Source organism: Propithecus coquereli, unplaced genomic scaffold (genome assembly GCF_000956105.1).
Source record: "Propithecus coquereli isolate 6110/MARCELLA unplaced genomic scaffold, Pcoq_1.0 Scaffold386, whole genome shotgun sequence".
NCBI classification, from domain to species: Eukaryota; Metazoa; Chordata; class Mammalia; order Primates; family Indriidae; genus Propithecus; species Propithecus coquereli.
The window spans coordinates 969,733-988,742 of record NW_012149574.1 but is presented as its reverse complement, the minus strand read 5'-3'; the positions used below and the strand labels follow the sequence as shown (position 1 = coordinate 988,742).

Below are 19,010 nucleotides of genomic sequence, written 5' to 3'. Positions count from 1 at the left end.
GCTCAGGCTGGTCTCAAACTCCTGAGCTCAAAGGACCCTCTTGCCTTGGCCTCCCAGAGTGCTAGGATTACAGGCGTGAGCTACTGCGCCGGGCCCTGAGCACCTTTCTGTATGGTTGTTAGCCATTTGTGTATCTTCTTGGGTGAAATGTCTATTTAATTATTTTTCCTATGGTCTAGGCCTAGGAAAAAACTTAAGAGCTCTCACGCTAATTTAATCCATAAGAATTCCTACTTTTTAACTGGATTACTTGTCTTATTAAAGTCCTTCTATGTTAAATATTCACACAGAAATATTTACAGGTAGAGTAGGATACTAGACCTAGGATTTCCTTAGAAATGCTCCAGCTAAAAAGGAAAAGGGAAAAGTGTGGCTCAGGCAAAGATAAAATAACACGGGGACTGATCCATCCTACTTTCTGAAGTTGGATGATGGGGTTCATTATACTGTTTATTTTCGTTTGTGTTTGAAATTTCCACTACAAAGTTAAAAAAAATTACTCATTACATAGACACAAGCTATAGTACTTTGCAGGCATGTTATTTTTGACACTAAAACTCACAGAAGCTGGGCGTGGTGGCTCCCACCTGTAATACTAGCACTCTGGGAGGCCAAGGCGGGAGGATCGCTCAAGGTCAGGAGTTCAAGACCAGCCTGAGCAATAGTGAGATCCCGTCTCTACTAAAAATAGAAAGAAATTAGCTGGACAACTAAAAATACATACATAAAATTAGCCGGGCATGGTGGCGCATGCCTGTAGTCCCAGCTACTCGGGAGGCTGAGGCAGGAGGATCACTTGAGTCCAGGAGTTTGAGGTTGCTGTGACCTAGGCTGACGCCACGGCACTCTAGCCTGAGCAACAGAGTGAGACTCTGTCTCAAAAAAAGAACTAACCGACCAACCAACCAAACAAAAAAAACTCACAGTAGAAAGCAGCTGATGCCTTTTTTATGTATTACTGTTGGAAAGAACAAGTAAAAGGAGCCAAGACATTTAAGCCTTTAACAAACTGCAACTTCTCAATCTCCAGCTGTACCAAGCCTTCGATTTATAGAAAAAACATAGAATAAGAGCTGGATGAGAATGAGCCTTCCAAATTCAGTAGTCTCAGGCTAATCTGTCACAGTTTTTGCCTTTGTTGTAAATATTTACGTATCCTGATTTTTTTTCCTATCACAATATTGTCAAATACTTTTAAGGTAAGAATGAGCACGTTAAAGAAATTACTTAAATAATGCAGTTTAAATGTTACCCAATGTGACTGGAAGCAATGCTAATGTTAAATAGATAAAAACAACTAGACTGTAGAGGGAATGTACCTAGATGCTTTACATGAAAGAATTCCCTTTTATAACACATCACTAAAAACCCAGAGTAGTGTCACAAAGTGGATTGCAAACCTGGTTATACAGGGATAATCTTGCCAGTTAAAAATTTAGACTCTGAAGTCCCACCTTGGAATCTTTACTTTTGTAATTAAGCTTGTTATGTAAAACATCCAAATTTAACACTCAGCTAAAGTAAACTTCCCACTGCATGTGCATACATTTCTAAATCTGAGAAATCTGGCGAGGAAATAGAGGTTAAGGATGGGTACAGAGAAGTGGAATAGGTAACTGGAAAAAATACGCCATATGATCAGAAGGGATTTCACTTAAAGTGCAAATAATTTCCCCTATGCAAGTAGTACAGTAAGGTACAGTAAGGTACACTTTAGCTTTAGTATATGTGTAATACAGCTAACACAGAGGAGCTGTGACTCTAAACCTTGAATTTTAGACCAATACACTGTTTGCTTACTTCTGCTAAGATTCCAATATACTTTAACAATGTAGGTTATCTTAATTTATGAGTAGTTAAGACCTTTACTCTGTAGATAAGCCCCAAATTGCTGGCCTAAAAGTTAAATCAGCCATGTAGTCACATCTATTTAACTCATAGTTTCAGTTTTTCTTTCCTGTGTTTAAGCTGGTTGTTAATATTTAAATGAGAAGATTTTTCATAAAGCCTAAATCTACAGCTTCTCTTACTTTACTAATTTACCTTATCTGCTTGGCCCCTGTTAGCACTAGAGTTTACAACCCTAACTACAGAAAATTGAAGACAGAAGTTATTAAAGAAACTAAATGATTCTCTTAGCTCAAGTAAATTCATTTGACATGCTATTTTTTCTTCTTTTTCAAATCTGTAACAATCAAACCCCAAAGCACCTACAAACCAAAGTTTTTAAGGAACTAAAAGTGGGATAGATTGTGTTATAAATAAGAAACAACAATTGCAAAAGTGCCCACTTAGTAGTCCACAGATGGGAAAATGCAGCTACTAGCCTGCTCTTTAGAGCCCATTAGCTATTAATCTGCGTCAACGCCACAAAAGTAGTTCGCTATTCAGTCAAATTTCATACATGTAATCTTTGGGCTTAGAATATGGTAGCAGTACCCTTGGCTTATAAAACAAGCAGTGTGATAAAATGAAATAATCATGCTAAATTTTAGCACAGCAACATCAGACCTGGGCATGGTGGCTCATGTTTGTAATCCCAGCAATTTGGGAGGCTAAGGCGGGAGGATCACTTGAGCCCATAAGTTCGAGGTTACAATGAGTTTTGATCATGCCACTGCACTCCAGCCTGGGTGACAGAGCCAGAGCAAGACTTCATCTCTTAAAAAAATACAGAGAAATTGCCGGGCGCGGTGGCTCACGCCTGTAATCCTAGCTCTCTAGGAGGCCGAGGCGGGTGGATTGTTTGAGCTCAGGAGTTTGAAACCAGCCTGAGCAAGAGCGAGACCTCGTCTCTACTAAAATTAGAAAGAAATTAATTGGACAACTAAAAATATATACAAAAAATTAGCCGGGCATGGTGGCGCATGCCTGTAGTCCCAGCTACTCGGGAGGCTGAGGCAGGAGGATCGCTTGAGCCCAGGAGTTTGAGTTTGAGGTTGCTGTGAGCTAGGCTGACGCCATGGCACTCACTCTAGCCTGGGCAACAGAGTGAGACTCTGTCTCAAAAAAAAAAAAAAAAAAAAACTCAGTCCAAAAAAATACAGAGAAATTTAAAAAGGCACTCAAATGTTTTTAGTTACTGAAGGTAATGCCAGTTGTGCCCATAACTGTAAAAGAAAACTTAGTAGCAATATTCTGAAAGGCCACAAGATGGTGACATGATTCCATAACAGTGAGCCCTTCTCGGTACAAAGTGTGACTTTTTTTAAAAAACAGGGGTCTTGCTACGTTGCCCAGGCTGGCCTTCAACTCCCTGGCTCAAGTGATCTCCCACCTCAGCCTCCAGAGCAGGTGGAACTATAGGCACAGGCTGTCTGGTCCAAAGTGTGACTTTTAAAGTTATATAGCAAAAAGTGAAAATGAAGTATAGAAAAAGCTTAAAGCCTATTTATACTTTCAATGGGTATTAAGTGCACCTTGGCACAATATTTTACCTGCTTGGTCGTTTGTTGTGCAGTATTTGATCTGTACTGGGTCACTTTACAGATGACAAAACTGAAGACCCGAGACAAATGTACCTATAGTTATACAGACAGTTATCAATAAAGCCCGAATCAGGCCTGTATCCATGAACTTCTGCTATAGTGTACGATCAGCTACACCATGTTCCCTTAAAGGAGTCATCTTTACTCCTCAAGGTTATTTTAAAAAGGAGAGAGATCTATCAGGAACCGTTTTTCTGATGTGTACTAATAAGTACATTTGCATAAAACTCAAAGCATTTTCTAGCAAGGATCAAAGTATGCCCATGGTCCTTTGATTTAAAAATTTCAAAGGGTTAGAGAGTAGGTGATTTTTTCTAAGCTGGCAGTAATCTGGTTCTAAACTCTTGCTTCAAGAAAATTACATGAAAGAGGGATTCCTCTAGAGAATAAATTCCTTCAACCTAAAAGTAAGCCCACTTAGAATTTATCAAGTAACAGCTTAAATACTAACTGCTCACGAGGCCTTAACCTGTTACCCACTGAGATTTCTACCTCATCTGAACTATATTACTGTTTCTCCTCCCCTTGGTCCCCCTTTTATGAGACAGAGTCTCACTCTTTCACCCTGGCTAGAGTGCAGTGGTGTCATCGCAGCTCACTGCAACTTCAAACTCCTGGGCTCAAGCAATCTTCCCGCCTCAGCCTCCAGAGTAGCTGGGACTAAGGCATGCGCCACTGCCCCCAGAGAATTTTTTCTATTTTTGGTAGAGATGGGTCTTGCTCTTGCTCAGGCTGGTCTCAAACTCCTGAGCTCAAAGGACCCTCTTGCCTTGGCCTCCCAGAGTGCTAGGATTACAGGCATGAACCACCATGCCCGGTCTATTTCTCCCCTTCCAAGGCACAACTCTGCACTGCTATAAGCATTTCTTTTTATACCTTACCTCTTCTAAACTGTAAGACTTAGGGGCAGGACCTCAAATAGTTCAAGAAATTACTAAACTTTCAGCAAACCCAAGAATCTCTAAATCCTTAATATAATCGATGGGCTCTCCTATTTCATCTGGATTTTACAGCAGGGTTTCTCAGTCTCAATACTACTAGCATTTGGGGCTGGAAAATTCTTTGTTGTGGAGGGCTTTCCTGTGCATTGTAGGATGTTTTGGCAGCATCTCTAGTCCCTACTCACTACGTGTCAGAACTCTCCCCACCCCATTATGACAACCAAAAGCATCTCCAGACATTACCAATAATCAGGAAGGGGTGGAGAAACATGGGGTTGAGGGGGGGGAGGTTTGCCCCTGGTTGACAATCTTGTTTTACAGGTTTAGCAGGAATCAAAACAGTGGGGGTGGGGTGGACCAGCTCTCCAAATCGTATGACTTGTAAGTATTAGAGGTGAAAAAATTTGAGCAATCATTTGGTTGGTTACTAATGCTAAATACACAGATACAATCTACTCAACTATAACCTAAAAAGAACAAATTATTCTTTGAAAATTTTTTTCTACTGTCATCCATGTATTCAGTTAGGAAAGCTCCTTCCCAGCTATGGCTTTTCCTAATTTATGACCACCTAAATGATGTTGTTTTCATTTCCAAATCTCTGAATATAGGCATATATTTCTGAATGCTTACTAGTGATCTCCACAAGAATCTCAAATTCAACACACCCAAAAGTTTCTCATTTACAAGAAATTAAAGCATCTACCACTGTTCTCTATAATTCACCCAAAACAGACATTTAATTTTAGATGCATCCTTATGTCCTATTTTAATCCCTGTTAATTCTGCTCCCTCAAACATCTTCATAACCTGTTCCTATACCCTTTCTCTTAGCACTATGGGTCAGGCCATTTCAGCCCAAATTCTAAGAACCTAATGAAGAAGAACACTAGAGCCAAGGAGATAACTCCACTACAATGCAATTAGAATAATCTTTCTAAAACACAAACCTGATTACTTTACTTCTCTGCTTAAAATCTTTCAATAGCTGCACATAATACTGCATACATACAATACAAAGCTCTCCATCACCATGCTGTGGCTATAATAACTAGACCAGTGGCCACTGGTCCACTCCCCTTCCCCCACTGTTTCTGGGTCATACAAAACAGTTCTCAAAAATCTGAGAACCCACCAAACTCTCTTTCCTGTTTGGCTTACTTCTGTACCTGTTCTTTTCATTTGTAGATTATAGATAACATACCATCTTTACAGAGATACTGAGAAGATTAAATGAGAATCTATTGGTTGGCCAGTAGGCATGTTAGGTAGCTATTAAAAAAAAAAAGTGTCATAAGGGGGCAGGGTGGAAGACTAGGCATGTATAAGAGCAAATTGAAGACAGCAGTTTAAAAGAGAACAATTCAAATATGACTCCAAGGTTTTGTTTCTTGGTATCATAGAAGGTTAGCACTGATAGAGATCAGGAATGGCTAACATGTGACACACATGCCACAGCAGTCATGATAGGTATCAGTAATAGCATCCCCTCTTCCTTTTTTTTGGCAGTCTGAGAACTCATCAAAGCTATCAACAGACTTAGATACCATTAACAGATTAAAACTGGCACATGAGTTCCTGTTCAGGTTCAAGTCATTCTCTTTAAAGACAAAGAAACCAAGGCCCAGAGGTCAAGAAACTTATCAGTGACCCTACTATCATTTGTGGCACACAGAACTAAAACTTGGTTGCTTTTAGTTCAATGCTTTTTGCATTACAGTAAGTTTCCTTTTTAAGATAAATAATAAATTACATAGACTAGAAGGGGGAAATGCAAATATACCTTTAAATATACCTTTTCTGGAAAAGAAAAATTTAAAATGCTCCTAAGTACAAAATATTTTCCTTGCTTACCCTTGTCCAACAGTTTCCACCTGCAAAAAATTTTCTTTCAAATGATGTGGGCCCCAAACACAGGCAACAAGTGGACAATATTTACTAATTTGAATGTCTCAACCTCATTTTCTAAATAACATGATCTCTTGATTGCTTTGTAATTCAAAGTTAAGGCAAAGAATATCCCACAAAAACTTTTGAGACTTACTTGCTCGTACATTATACAAACAAATAAGCAAGTCACAAAGATATACAAATGACCAGTAAAAAAGTGGTTTAAAAAAAGGGGGCAGGGAATGCCATTTATTATCTAACCAGCAAAGTAAAACTAGAGTTAGGGCTATCTGTTAATATTTACTCAAAATCACTTGTAAGGAAACTATCAATTTCAACTATCAATTTCCCAAACAACGGAAATTTATACCACCCATGGCTGAAATGGCAGCCACAATGTCTTCCTCCATTTTCTTAAGCCTTTTCCAAGTGTTCCTCCCCTTCTCAATCAATCAGCCCTTGGAGAAGAAGGGTACTCTTAAACACGGCTGAAAGTATAAATTGCTACTATCATTTTGGAGGTCAACTGGCAGCAAATATCAGAATTTTAAAAATGCCAGTATCTTTTGATCCAAAAAATTCACTCCTAGGAAATTATCCAAAAGAAATCATTAAGTATGTGTGCTGAGCAGTTTTATAAACAAGTATTCACTACAGCACTATAGGGGACTGAGATGAGGAGCCTTTATACTTAGAAAACAAGGTATTCTCCTAAGAATAGCTTTAACAATGATAGAGGCAGAATATAGGTTGCACTAGTTCAGGAAAGACAAATATACACTTACAACCATTCCTTCCCCACCTACGGCAGACAAGGTATTTGGATTATAACACCTTAATCAAAAATCAGTAGTGACCTCAGAATCCTTCACCAGAGGTATAAACAGTCATAAACTCTGTGTTGGCCCACACATTGAAACATTTAGAAATATCTACCATCTGGGAACTATTTATTCATTTAGAGACAGAGTCTCACTCTGTCACCTGGGCTAGAGTGCCATGGTGTCAGCCTAGCTCACAGCAATCTCAAACTCCTGGGCTCAAGTGATTCTCCTGCCTCAGTCTCCTGAGTAGCTGGGATTACAGGCGCACACCACCACACCCAGCTAATTTTTCTATTTTTAGTAGAGAGACAACTGTAGCTAGTCACAATGTATTAGACAAGACAAGACTAAAATTTTGCCAGTAAGGTAGGCACTAGATTTAAACAGGTGACAGAAGAGGAAAGATAAAGAGAAAAGCAGGGTCAGGCGATAACACAATTATATAATTTTGTAGCTATTAAACCATAATCCATACAATTCACATTTTCATGGTGGAAAGGATGTTTCTATTGGCTTCTACTGGTAGTCTACTGGTTACTGTAGGCTGTGTTTAAAAAAAAAAAGATGAAGGACAGTTGAATAACTGAGAAAGTATATCTTTGCAGATATCAAAAAGCTGAAAGCCATAGCTAATAACTGGATGAGAAAATCAGAAGTCAAAAATATTTCCACAGGCCAAAACAGAGGAAGTAGCAAAGCGAAATTTAATCTAAATATTGGTTTGGTCTGGCAAAGCATTAAGATTGAAAGAGAATGCTTTACATGCTTTAGGAAGAGATTTTAGTTGACAATATAGTTAATGTTCAACAATGTAAAATTAATTTGACCATAAATTGCAATAACAGGAATACATATGTAGACCAATGATAGTAGTAGTCCCACTTTCTAATTCTACCAATCGCATGTGCGGTAATATTCACGTAACAGCAGTCAGGATGTTTGAAATTTAATAGTAAACAGAATATATTAATATTTTGATGCAATAGCCGAGTCCTTGGCCTACTGAATGACTTTTAAAAATCTTTTCCAACCCAGAAATTCTTGATTATTCTTCATTAAGACCTTTACCAAGAGTTGTCTGCAATTTTGGGAAGAAATCACACCAGGTGGCAACAGAGCATGAGTAACCAAATTACACACCTATATAGGTAGTAGACATACTTTCTAAATTATACAATGATTCAATTTATAGACAGATGCAAACATTTGATCTTCTTATGTTTTGTGGCATAGTTATACCAGATCATTACACGCTGAAATAGATTTTTATTATAATTTATTTTCCTTATATTTCTTCTTTATATTAGGATATTACATTGATTTATTTTTAAAAACTGTGGTCCAGGTAGGTTATATTTTATACGGTTCACCTCAACACATTATTTGTTGTATATAACATAACAAAGTATTTGATATAAAGATGAATGTATGAGTTTCAAAAAACCACAAAGTATTTGTTAAAATTCACTATCTCAATCAATAAAACAACAATTACTGGCTTCACAGAAGCAAGAAGTATGAATTGTAGACTTACAAAGTTGTCAAACATGGCTTCAGCCTGACTGGCTTATAACCTTAAAAAAGTTTAATTATTAAAGCGTAAAAAAATCACAGATCCTGTGTACAGCTCAACGATTTCTTTTTTTTTTTTACTTACATACACCCCCTCACACACACAACCAACACCCAGATAAGATACAGAATGTTTCTAGCATCCCAGAAAATTACTTGTGCCCCTTCCCAGTCCACATGCTGTCAGAGGTAACCATTATTCTGAGTTCTTCATAGTTTTGTTTGACTGCAGAATCTTTTATTTTCTAGTAACATGAAGTCAAAATGGCCTCTTTAAATATTTCAGTTAGTAAACTACACTGTTCTATATTTACATTATTCCTACCTACAGTCCCATCTTTACTTTAGTCACATATAGTAGTCATATCTTGTTAAAGACATTTTTACTAGAATTTGCACGTCTTTACTACAATTGAAGGGTAAATGGACTTAGTTTTACTTTCCATTACACTAATTACATTGCCACCTCAGTCTTGGTTGTCTATGGCATATTTTTCTTGAAATAATTTTCCTCAGGAAGAAACAACAGATAAAAATTTATCCACAAATTCAAACTACAATGTCCCTGGTTCATAAAAACAAGCAACTTCATAAAAAGGAAGCAACATTTTCTAGATCTCAAACTTCTAGACAAGCACATAAACACATACAGTAGTTATTAACTGGAAATTTATCTACTATGAAAGAAAGGCAAATACATGCCAATACAATGGAATGTCTTAGTGCTAATAAAAATACTCATTGTAAAAATATGAGGAAAAACCAGATAAAATAAGTTTTAAAAGTTTCAGAATGATAGGCAATACAGGCAACAATGTAAAATATTTAAATAATAGATTGACTTGGAGTTGTGAGTTCTGCAGTTTCCAATTTTAGATATTTCTATTCAACTTATTGTTCAGTTAGTTCAATATACATTAAACATTTAGCAAATAAGATTTTGTACAAAACCATACTGGACCACTGTTTCATTTTCACAGGCCATTCCAAATCAAGAGTCAGGACTATCAAAATGACTATATTGTGCATGGTGATACAAGTTTTGGAACTCAAGGACCTTAACATCTTTTAAACGTATACTGTTCTCATTTGTTCAGTGCTTTAAATACAGACTTAGAAGCAAAAAAATTTTTAAAGTCCTGTCTTACCTGGGAGTTCATCTGGGAAGTAAAAGGGACTATTCCCATGAAATCCTCTTAAAGTTTAAAAGAACACAATTCCAAGCTTCCAATCATAAGAAGTAATAGAAATTATACAGGCATAGTTGTTAGCATAAGGTACAGATTCAGTAACTGTTTCCTCTAAATCTGGTCAGTTGCTCATTTCTAGGTATCTGCCTCCATCAGGTTACACATAAATATCCACTCCAAACAAAAAGATAATTGCTTCATAAGTATATTAATTAAATGTAGACTGTGAATTATCACTGTTTGGCCCCATTTCAATTGCCAAGTTAGGTATCAGGAAGAATATTACACCCTAGAGAGACTGAGCTAGATCAAAGATTTTGTATCTAAACATCCAGAATAATTTCTTAGTGTCTCTCTCTATAAGTCCATGGCAGTTTCAACACTGGGAACTCTTCGGCCTCATTTTTCTTACTTTAATAGAACATGATATATGTATTGAGTATCTGGCAACGAGAATATAAAAACGAGTAACGCACAGCAACCACACATAAGGAGCGCAGTCCATCAGGAAAACAAAACTCTCCAAGTATGTTGGACCATATACAAAATAGCCAAAATTCCTAGATCACGATCCAAGTAGAGAAAATACTCCCTATATTCCTCAACTAGTTTCCTAAGTGAAACTCTTTAGAACTTGGGAAATAATGCAGGTATTTTGATAGTATCTTCATGTTTCCTAAACTTTAATTCTTATTATAAAACATGTAATTCAATATTAGAATGACTATCTAGTTTTGAAAGCAAAATTAGAGTAAGGAAATGTTACAGACCTAAGACTGAATTAAACTTTCTAGAAATCTCTTCATCGGCCTTAAACACAGATACACACAGATAATATTTAGATCCTTTAGGCAGTATGAGATTACTCTGAAAACTGACTCTTATTTCATCTTTTTTAAAAGGACGCTGAACAGCTAGTTAGAAAGGCTTCACTAAGCTTAAAAGATAGTTACAATTCTTTAACCGACTTACAACAGAAAAAAACTTAAGCATCTCAGAAAGCTTTTAACATTCATAAGTTTCACTTCTTTCTCTAAGGGAAGGTAAAAACAAGCTTCCAAAACGGAGCTTAGTTAGGCAATGCTTTAAGACAATGTTATGAAGTTGATCTTTAACAGCATAAAACTTAAGGGTAAAAAGACATTTTATCCAAATGGAAACAGTCGAACCAAAATAGTCCCTAATTTCATCTAAAATTGTGACAGACGGAATGTTAACTTCGCCAATCTCCTGAAGAAAGCAGCGTAGTAACCTCAAGACCCTCTCACCGCAGTCGGGGGCAATAGCGAACTACTGAAGCAATAGCTCCACCTACTGATCCACAATACTTCCTAAAACATTCTGGCACCCCAAGTATACAGTGATCGCGCTCTCTCCCCCTCCTCCACTCGCTCTGACCCAACCCAAATCTAGTTGAGTCACTAGCTCTTAATATTCATTCCCATGCTCTTTATTCCAATTTCTTCTCTCTCCAGAAGGTTCTGCACAGCTCCCAAGCGTGAATAAAGGTGAAAGGTGTCAAAGACGGCAGTTCCAGTGCTGAGTGTGGATCTGGAAAAGAGAACCACCGCACCACTACACCTGGAGTGGCGGGCCGCGATGGCTCGGTCGTCCGCTCCCAGGTGAGAGGCCCCAGGCGCCTCACAATAGCTTTTCCCTGTTGCCCACTCAGCTGCTAGTCTCCAATTAACCCACCCTCGTCCTCCGGGCCCAAATCCTGGGTTCCCCGGGTCTTGCCTCCGCTGGCCCTTCAGACCGCCAACAGCCCAAGCCTCGCCTCAGTTCCTGAGATACCTAGAAATCCCCCTTCGCCCAGTCTTCGCTCTCTCTCCCCTCCTTCGCAGCTCTCTCTCTCTAAATGGGCACGGAACCCTCTACCCCTCCGGCCGGGCCCAGTCCAGCTGCCCTTCCTCACCCTTTCATTTTCCCCGCCTACTGAGGCCGTCGTTACCGCCGATATCAACGCCGTAGTCCTCGCCGCCCTGAGCTTTCCGCGCCCTCAGCTCTGGCCACCAACCCCGCAAGCTGGCCTCCTCGCCTTGGGCAGGAAGCTGAGCGGGTGACCGAGGCCGCGAGAGTCGAGCGCGGCCCTGAGTCTCCCGAGGCGGCAGTGGTGTCTTCCGCCGCCGCGCTGGTGCAGACGCTTCTCCACACGTGCACACGGGGCTCTTGCCTCCCGCCCGCAGCTGCCGCCAGCCAGACCCGCCGCCGCGCTGTGACCTTTCACCCCGCCCCCTCTGCGCGCCGGCGCGTCCGGCGCCTCGCGCGCAGCCGCACTGCTCGCCTCCGGGCACCCTTCCCCCTCCACTGTGGGACCTCCATCTTTCTACTGGAGGGCTCTGCCGTCTGGCGACATGCTCCTCCCCCTATCCCTTACGACACTACTTGTGGGGCTTGCTCGGTAGGCCCTGGCGGTAAAATCCGGATCTTGCCACCCCTCTCTTTCCTGTCCCACATCAGCAGGATCGTTCCGGACCCCGTTCTTCCCAGTTGGTAGTCCCCAGAGTGACCTTCAAACGCTCTTGTCTCCTAATAGGGTTTTACACGGCTGGTTCTTCTAAATGTAAAGAACCCTGTGGAAAACTCACGTAAATGAGGTATTTTAAAAACAAACAAATGTAATTAAAAATCGGCCGGATAACTTGGCTGCCCTCCAACGCGCCTCAAGTTTTGAGGTCACGTGATTGGCCCAAACCTTATAGCCTGGGATTTTACCGACGGGCCCCAAAGGGACGGAAGTCCGTCGCCATTTCCGGTCCCTAGATCGTGCTGTGAACGTCACTTCATTAGCAATGCACTTTAACCCTTGTCATCCGCGCCTTCTGCGTTGCACTTTACAACAAATCTTTGTGGAAACTTAAATTTACTTTTTTCCTTTAATGCAAGAAAATTAATATTCAAACGATCTGCAAAAATACAAGTCCCGGAGATGCGGCGCGCCGGGATGGTGGAGGCAGGGCGGAGCTCGAGGTCGCGTGACTGGTTAGACCCGCCCCACACCGCGGCTGAAGACTGCCCCTCCCGTAGTGAAAGAGCTTCTGGGTCTGTGATCCGTACTGATACTGCACCTCGCGCCCCAGCAGGTGAGAGGCGACCGGTAACTGGCGACTGGCGGAGATAGGAGAAGGGGTGGGAGGAGGAAGAGAAGGAGGCGTGTGAAGGCCGCCTCCGCTGTCACTGTGCGCAGGCTAGGAGCTCATTTTTCCAGATTTCTTGACCCCTACTCCTCCACTATGGTCGACCCCGCTATCTGGGGATTGAGATGTCCCAGGGTTGGAAGTGAGGGCGGCCATTATGATTCCCTATTCGGAGTCTTTGGGGCTTCGGGTACCAGGATTGCTTCAGCCATTCCTCGGGGTCTGCAATAGTGGTCAGGTCCTATTCCTCAAAGCCCATTCTGTGGTTTAAGGGCCTCACTGTCTTTTACCCTCAGTAAAGCTCCCCAGGGCTGGGGAGCGGGGAGGTAGGAAAAACCCTGGAGGCAGAGGCGTCTCCAGTGAGACAGGCTTGGGAGGGAATGTCCCTGATATGGCCCTCACTGCGGAGTCACTGAAAAGCTTCCCTCCGAATGTGCTTTCTCAGTAATTGAAAGGGTTTTAAAATCTGACATCCCTGCAGGAAAGGTTCTATAGGTGTTCACATGCTTCGGGTGGGACTGGAAGGGCAAAAGCAGGGCTTTTTCTTCTTTGAAGGAGATGACAGTTATAGAAATAAAGATACACTTCAAAACGGAGGATGTTGGTAATGCGACAGTCTCGATTGAATGGGGAGGCGTTGAAAGATGGTGTTTCGGTGTCGTGGTCTGCCAGAGGCCCAGGCTAGCATAGGGAAAAGTGACTAGGTTTCCCTGAGAGGGAAATAATTCTTCAAAAACTGATTGGGCTGGAAATATAACTAAAACAAATTTATTAGATCATAAACTTAAAGGTAAGAATATTAAGCTAAGATATTGCTGATTTCGATCCTTCTCTTTTTGCCATTCTTCCCTAAAATCCTAATTAATGGCCACTTCCAATCAATTCCTTGACCAGCTGTGTGGTAAATTTAATTTAAGAGGACTTTTATCCCTCCTTAGCTTTCCCCATTTGTGAAGCTCCAAATGACCTCTTTAGAGTTTAGTGAATTATGTTTCGTGAAAATACAGAAATTGTTTTGCCCAGGTTTTTGCCCAACTCAGTGTACTCGTATGTAATGTAGTAGCCAATGTTTTGACCTCAAACAATGTGCTTTAGGGATGAGTATTTTTCTGTTTGGGGTTAAACTCTTTTATTTGTACTGCAAACTCAGGAAGTTCATGTTTCTTTTCCATTGAAAGACGTTACAAAAATTACAAATTTGTTTTTAAAATTTAAATTGCCATTTTTGTTAAGATACAGCAAAATCATATTCTCATTAAACCTTTTAGTTTTCTAACTAATGTATTTGAAGAATACATTAAAAAGACAGCTGAAAAATGAGGAAGATGGCATTACCTTTGAGTAGTAGATGTATTCTGTATCTTCCAAATTCTGTACAATAGACTGGTCTTATTTTGTTAAGCAAAACAAAAAGTTATAATTCTAGAATAATAGCAATTTAACAAAAAAATTTTTATAGTAAGTTCAGAATAGGGAAACTGATCTATTTATGCTGCTTACTAGAAAACATAACCTTGAAGATCTTGCTTTCCCTAAGTAATAAACACTATTGATATCTCTTGTGGATTTTTTTAGCATTTTGTACTTAACGACCTATACTGGACAATAGTACTAATGATATGTTTACGTAGCCATACCTGCTACAGATACAAATATAGTTTTATCTATTAATTTTCTCCATAGTTAGGTTCCCTGATCTCTAGAGGAGAGGAAAAAAATAGTGGTGCCTCATTACCCAGGTGATTCCACCAAATAAGGAGAATTCCTTAAGTGCTCTGGAAGTCCAAACCAGTCCTGTCTGGCTGAGACCAAAATGGGAAAGAGAAAACAAGCTAGAAAGCTTTGAGTATTGGAGGGGAAAATGTCAATGTGAAAGTGGTTGAATGAGTCTGCAGTTTTACTTCACAGTTCCTCCAATTTTAGAGAATTTAAGAAAGCAATAACATAGATTACTGATGAAATCTGGAAGATTAACAGCAGAAATGGTTGACTAAATTGCTGCTAAGGTTGAATATAAAAATAAGCTTTGACTTTATACACAGTTCATACACACAAGTGATTTGAAATTTTGAAGGCATTTCTGAGACTACTTTTATCAATTCATGAAAGCTAAATGTAGAAATCTTAACATTTATTAGGGAATTGTGCTATAATTCACCATTAGATAACACATAAAGGTTTTTGTTTTAGGGCCTCTGACACCTCTTGTTTTCTTAATCTGAGGTCTTTCTTGTTTTCACTGCCTATATAGATTATTAGATTATTGCCACCACCAAGAATGCTTTCTTCCCCCATGGGCAGAGGTAGCTACTCAGTCCTGTACACTACTACACAATGTTTTCCATTCTAGTTGTGCTTCTAGCACATTGTATTTAATTGCTGTTTGCTGGGCTGTTCCTTAGTAAACCATAAAGCTCTCAGGTATTCAAGGACTCTGTCTCTACTGTTGTGTCTTCAGCACCAGAATACTGAAGTACATGGTAGGTACTCATAAATTGTTTATTGAGTGAATGTTGGACAGTTAGACAAGGAGATTAAACAACTTTAATTCTTGCAGATCATAGCTCCTCCTAGGGTTGTATACTGGGTATTAGCTTTCAAATGTAAATCAGTAATAATAACCTTCCAAATCATGGTCAATAGAATAGATATAAACCGCAAATGGACTTGATTAATGCAGTGAGCAACTTATTTTCACAGCATGTATATTTATTAATAGGTGTGGTTATCCAAATATGGGAAAGGAGAGCAGTGAGTTGTACTAAATGAAAAAAAATCATACTACATGAGCTATAAGTGGAATAGCACTAGACTAAAAGTCAGAGGATCTTCTTCCAGCTCTGGCACTTTTATTACATGCCCTTTTAAGTAAAGTTGGATGTGGGAGTTTCAGGTTTGATGCTTAGAAACCTTCTTCTCAAGGGTATTGCGAGGTAAACCCTAGATAATCTGTGTGAAAATATTTTAAAAACTAAATGGTATGTGGATATAAAGCAATATTGTATAGACTTAATGTGAATAGATTTCCTAGTCATGTAGACCTAGGTTCAGGTTCTGACCCTGCCACTTAATAACTGTGACCTTGGACAATTTGCTTAAATAAGATTAAGTTTCCTCATGTTTAAATCTATCCCATAGGTGCTATTAAATTAGATCATGAATGTAGAATGCCTAGTACACACTTTGTAAATTTTTTTTATTATTTTACCAATATCTACTTTGATTTTATATAGTGAATTTCTAGGAGACTTACGGCATCCCACAGAATTGACTGACTGATGCCCTTGTGAGCAAGAGGTTTGGTGTGTGGAAAGGGGAATAGAATTTGAAATGAAGCTATTACCAAAAAAATGAAGGAGCAAGAAAAATGTATGTCCACCAACGATTCTAAAACAGGTTTATTAATAGCATCTGAGAAATGTCAACATAAAGTTCCTTATTTTGGCAACTGCAGTGACTTAATATTTTCTATATAAAAATTTTCCAAAGCTCATGATCATTAATATGTGGAATCGGCAGTTCTTCTATTTCTAAATTTTTATTCCTACAATGAATTATAGAAATATATTAAAATCATACAGATTGTAGAGCAGGGACTTCTGAGTTAATGCTTATAAGTTTAAAAATTTTGCTTTTTTGAAAAATTTAAATGTTTTTATTTTTATGCACATATGAAATAGACAAAGGAACGTAGAGAACATAGTGGACACATGAACTGGAGTAAAGTTGATGACTCACAAGGATTAGTGGCTTTGCAATGGAAAATATCAGTAAATTAAACCGTAATTAAAGTATAGGTATCATGAATTTACGTTTCATTTTAATCCTGAAAAAAATTACTCAGTTGTCTTAAGAATTTTATTAAGAGATTATCAGATATTTTCCTTAATGTCAATTATCTGTTATAAATAAATGAATAATAAATGAATTTGATTTATGAATAGTTACTCATTATTCATTTATAATAAACGAGTTTATTGTAAGTAAATTGTGACCAATACGAATGTTTTCCATATAATTTCTGTAGAGAATTGAAAGTTTTTTCTATTCCCTTTTTTTCCTGTGGTGAAATGAAAGACTGGTTTATATAAGTGTATTCTTTTATATATAATGTATACACATTATGTATCTGTATATTCATAATGTGTATATGCTAAATAATATATATGTAAGAAAATATATGTATAGTGTATATATATACAGCTGGAATGGATGTATATTTTCATAGTAACAAATCTTTATTTTTACCTGAAGCTATTAAAACTATCTTTAAAATTAGTTACTACTTGTGAATAAAATTATCTAATAATTAGTTTACATGTTTAAAATCCCTTTTCTGTATATTTTTTTGTAGTTAGCTCTATTTAATAAATTTCACAACTGTGATTAGCTGTTTTTAGAATTTAATGGTATGTCATAAGCATTTTCAGGTTTAAATTTTACAAAGAAGCACTTTAGTCTGTATAGCCTATGATTTTTTTTATCACTATTATTTTTGGTACTATTATTATAACTAACTACAATAAGATTTTCAGTTTTGCATCTTAATGCTATCTGTATGAACTATTGATCTTTTGGTGATAAATGTTTTAAAAAATTTTATCTGCAACATGCCACGTTTTGTTTTCTAAAAAATAATTGAGCTCACTTCATTGAAAATAAAATGGCTGGTACACGATATGATGCAGAAGAGCTCCAGATGTGCTTGAGCAATGAAAAGCAACCAGACTTTATAAGTTTTAGTTATTTATTAGTTTAATTTTTTAAAAATGTTTATTTAAAAGTAACATAGAGAAAACTGATTAAATTGGAAAATACTTGTAAAATTGAAGAAAGGCAGGTGTGTCTCAGTGATTGTATATATGTGGCCAAAGTTGGAAGGAAATGCATCAAAATAAGTAATTATCTCTAGATTAGGACGTTAAAGAAAAATGAAAATTTATATACCTTCTGTATGTTTGAGTTCCTATAATCAAAGGTTACAAAAAATTTTTAAATTTGATGTAGAAAATTAAAACGTAAATAATTCTTTCATCTTAATTACTTGGATATCTCAAGTGAAAAGGTTTTTACTTATCCAGATAGCTGAGTTAGTTATTTAATTTTGTAGGTGCATAGATAATATTTTTAGGCTTAAGTATATCAGTGCAGCAGAATTTTAAAAAGTAGAGTAAATCCCAGTATATAAGGGAATTTATCACATGACAAAGTGATATTTTAGTGCAGTGGTGGGGCGGGGGGGAAGCACACATATATGGTAAATTTAACGGATACAACTTGTCCATCTAGAAGAAAATAAAGTTGAGCCAGTACTTTGCAACATATGCAAAAATTAATTTCAGATCGATTAAAGGATTAAATGTAAACAGTAAAATATTAATCTCCTAAATTTTCTTCATGCATGCAATCTAGCTGTAGTCTTTTAAACCAAGATAGGAAACCTGAAAGTCATAAAAGTAAAGATAGACATATGAAGCAACATAGAAATGAAGAATTCTTAAGTGGCAAAAATAAAAGACAAAAGACAGATTAAAAAAAATTTTTTGGAAGATATATAACAGATGAAGAGCTGACAGGTGTAAGAACATTTACAAACTAAGAAAAAGTCCACTCAGTAGAAATATGGATAAAGCATGTGACCATAAGTTCACAGAAGAGAAATCCAAACATTCAGCAAACATGAAAAGATGTGTAACCTTACTAGGTCAATATACTAACAATGAAATATTACTTCTCCAACTAGGAAAAATTAAGTGGTAAACCTACTGCTAGCAGGGATGTTTGTAGAAGGATTTTCTTATAAAATGCTAGTGGAGTTGTGAATTGTTACAGGGTTTTTTCTTATAAGCAATCAGACAGTATCTATTAGTATTGGAAATACATATATTTTTCCATCTATCAATCCTGGTCCCTGTAATCTTTTCCTTAGAAATAAAAACACCAGTAAGAAAGTGTTTACATGGATGTT

General features: G+C 37.9%; 2 protein-coding genes across 5 annotated transcripts in view; one reads left to right on the top strand and one right to left on the bottom strand.

Annotated features, from left to right (window-relative positions):
- The window catches only part of NAA50 (N(alpha)-acetyltransferase 50, NatE catalytic subunit), a 22,814-nt gene extending 10,631 nt beyond the window's left edge, over positions 1-12,183 (bottom strand). For 2 of the 4 annotated variants that reach the window (XM_012652256.1, XM_012652254.1), the window contains exon 1: positions 11,821-12,156. In XM_012652256.1, the coding sequence (XP_012507710.1) occupies positions 11,821-11,828 (8 nt within the window). In that variant the 5' untranslated portion in view covers positions 11,829-12,156. Of the gene's footprint in view, positions 1-11,820 lie in introns of all 4 variants that reach the window. The other 2 variants (XM_012652255.1, XM_012652257.1) reach the window with 2 other exon arrangements.
- A 710-nt stretch (positions 12,184-12,893) lies between these two features.
- ATP6V1A (ATPase, H+ transporting, lysosomal 70kDa, V1 subunit A) overlaps positions 12,894-19,010 on the top strand; it is a 51,194-nt gene continuing 45,077 nt past the window's right edge. The window contains exon 1 of the mRNA XM_012652253.1: positions 12,894-12,988. The gene's annotated coding sequence lies outside the window, so the exon portion shown is untranslated. The remainder of the gene's footprint in view (positions 12,989-19,010) is intronic.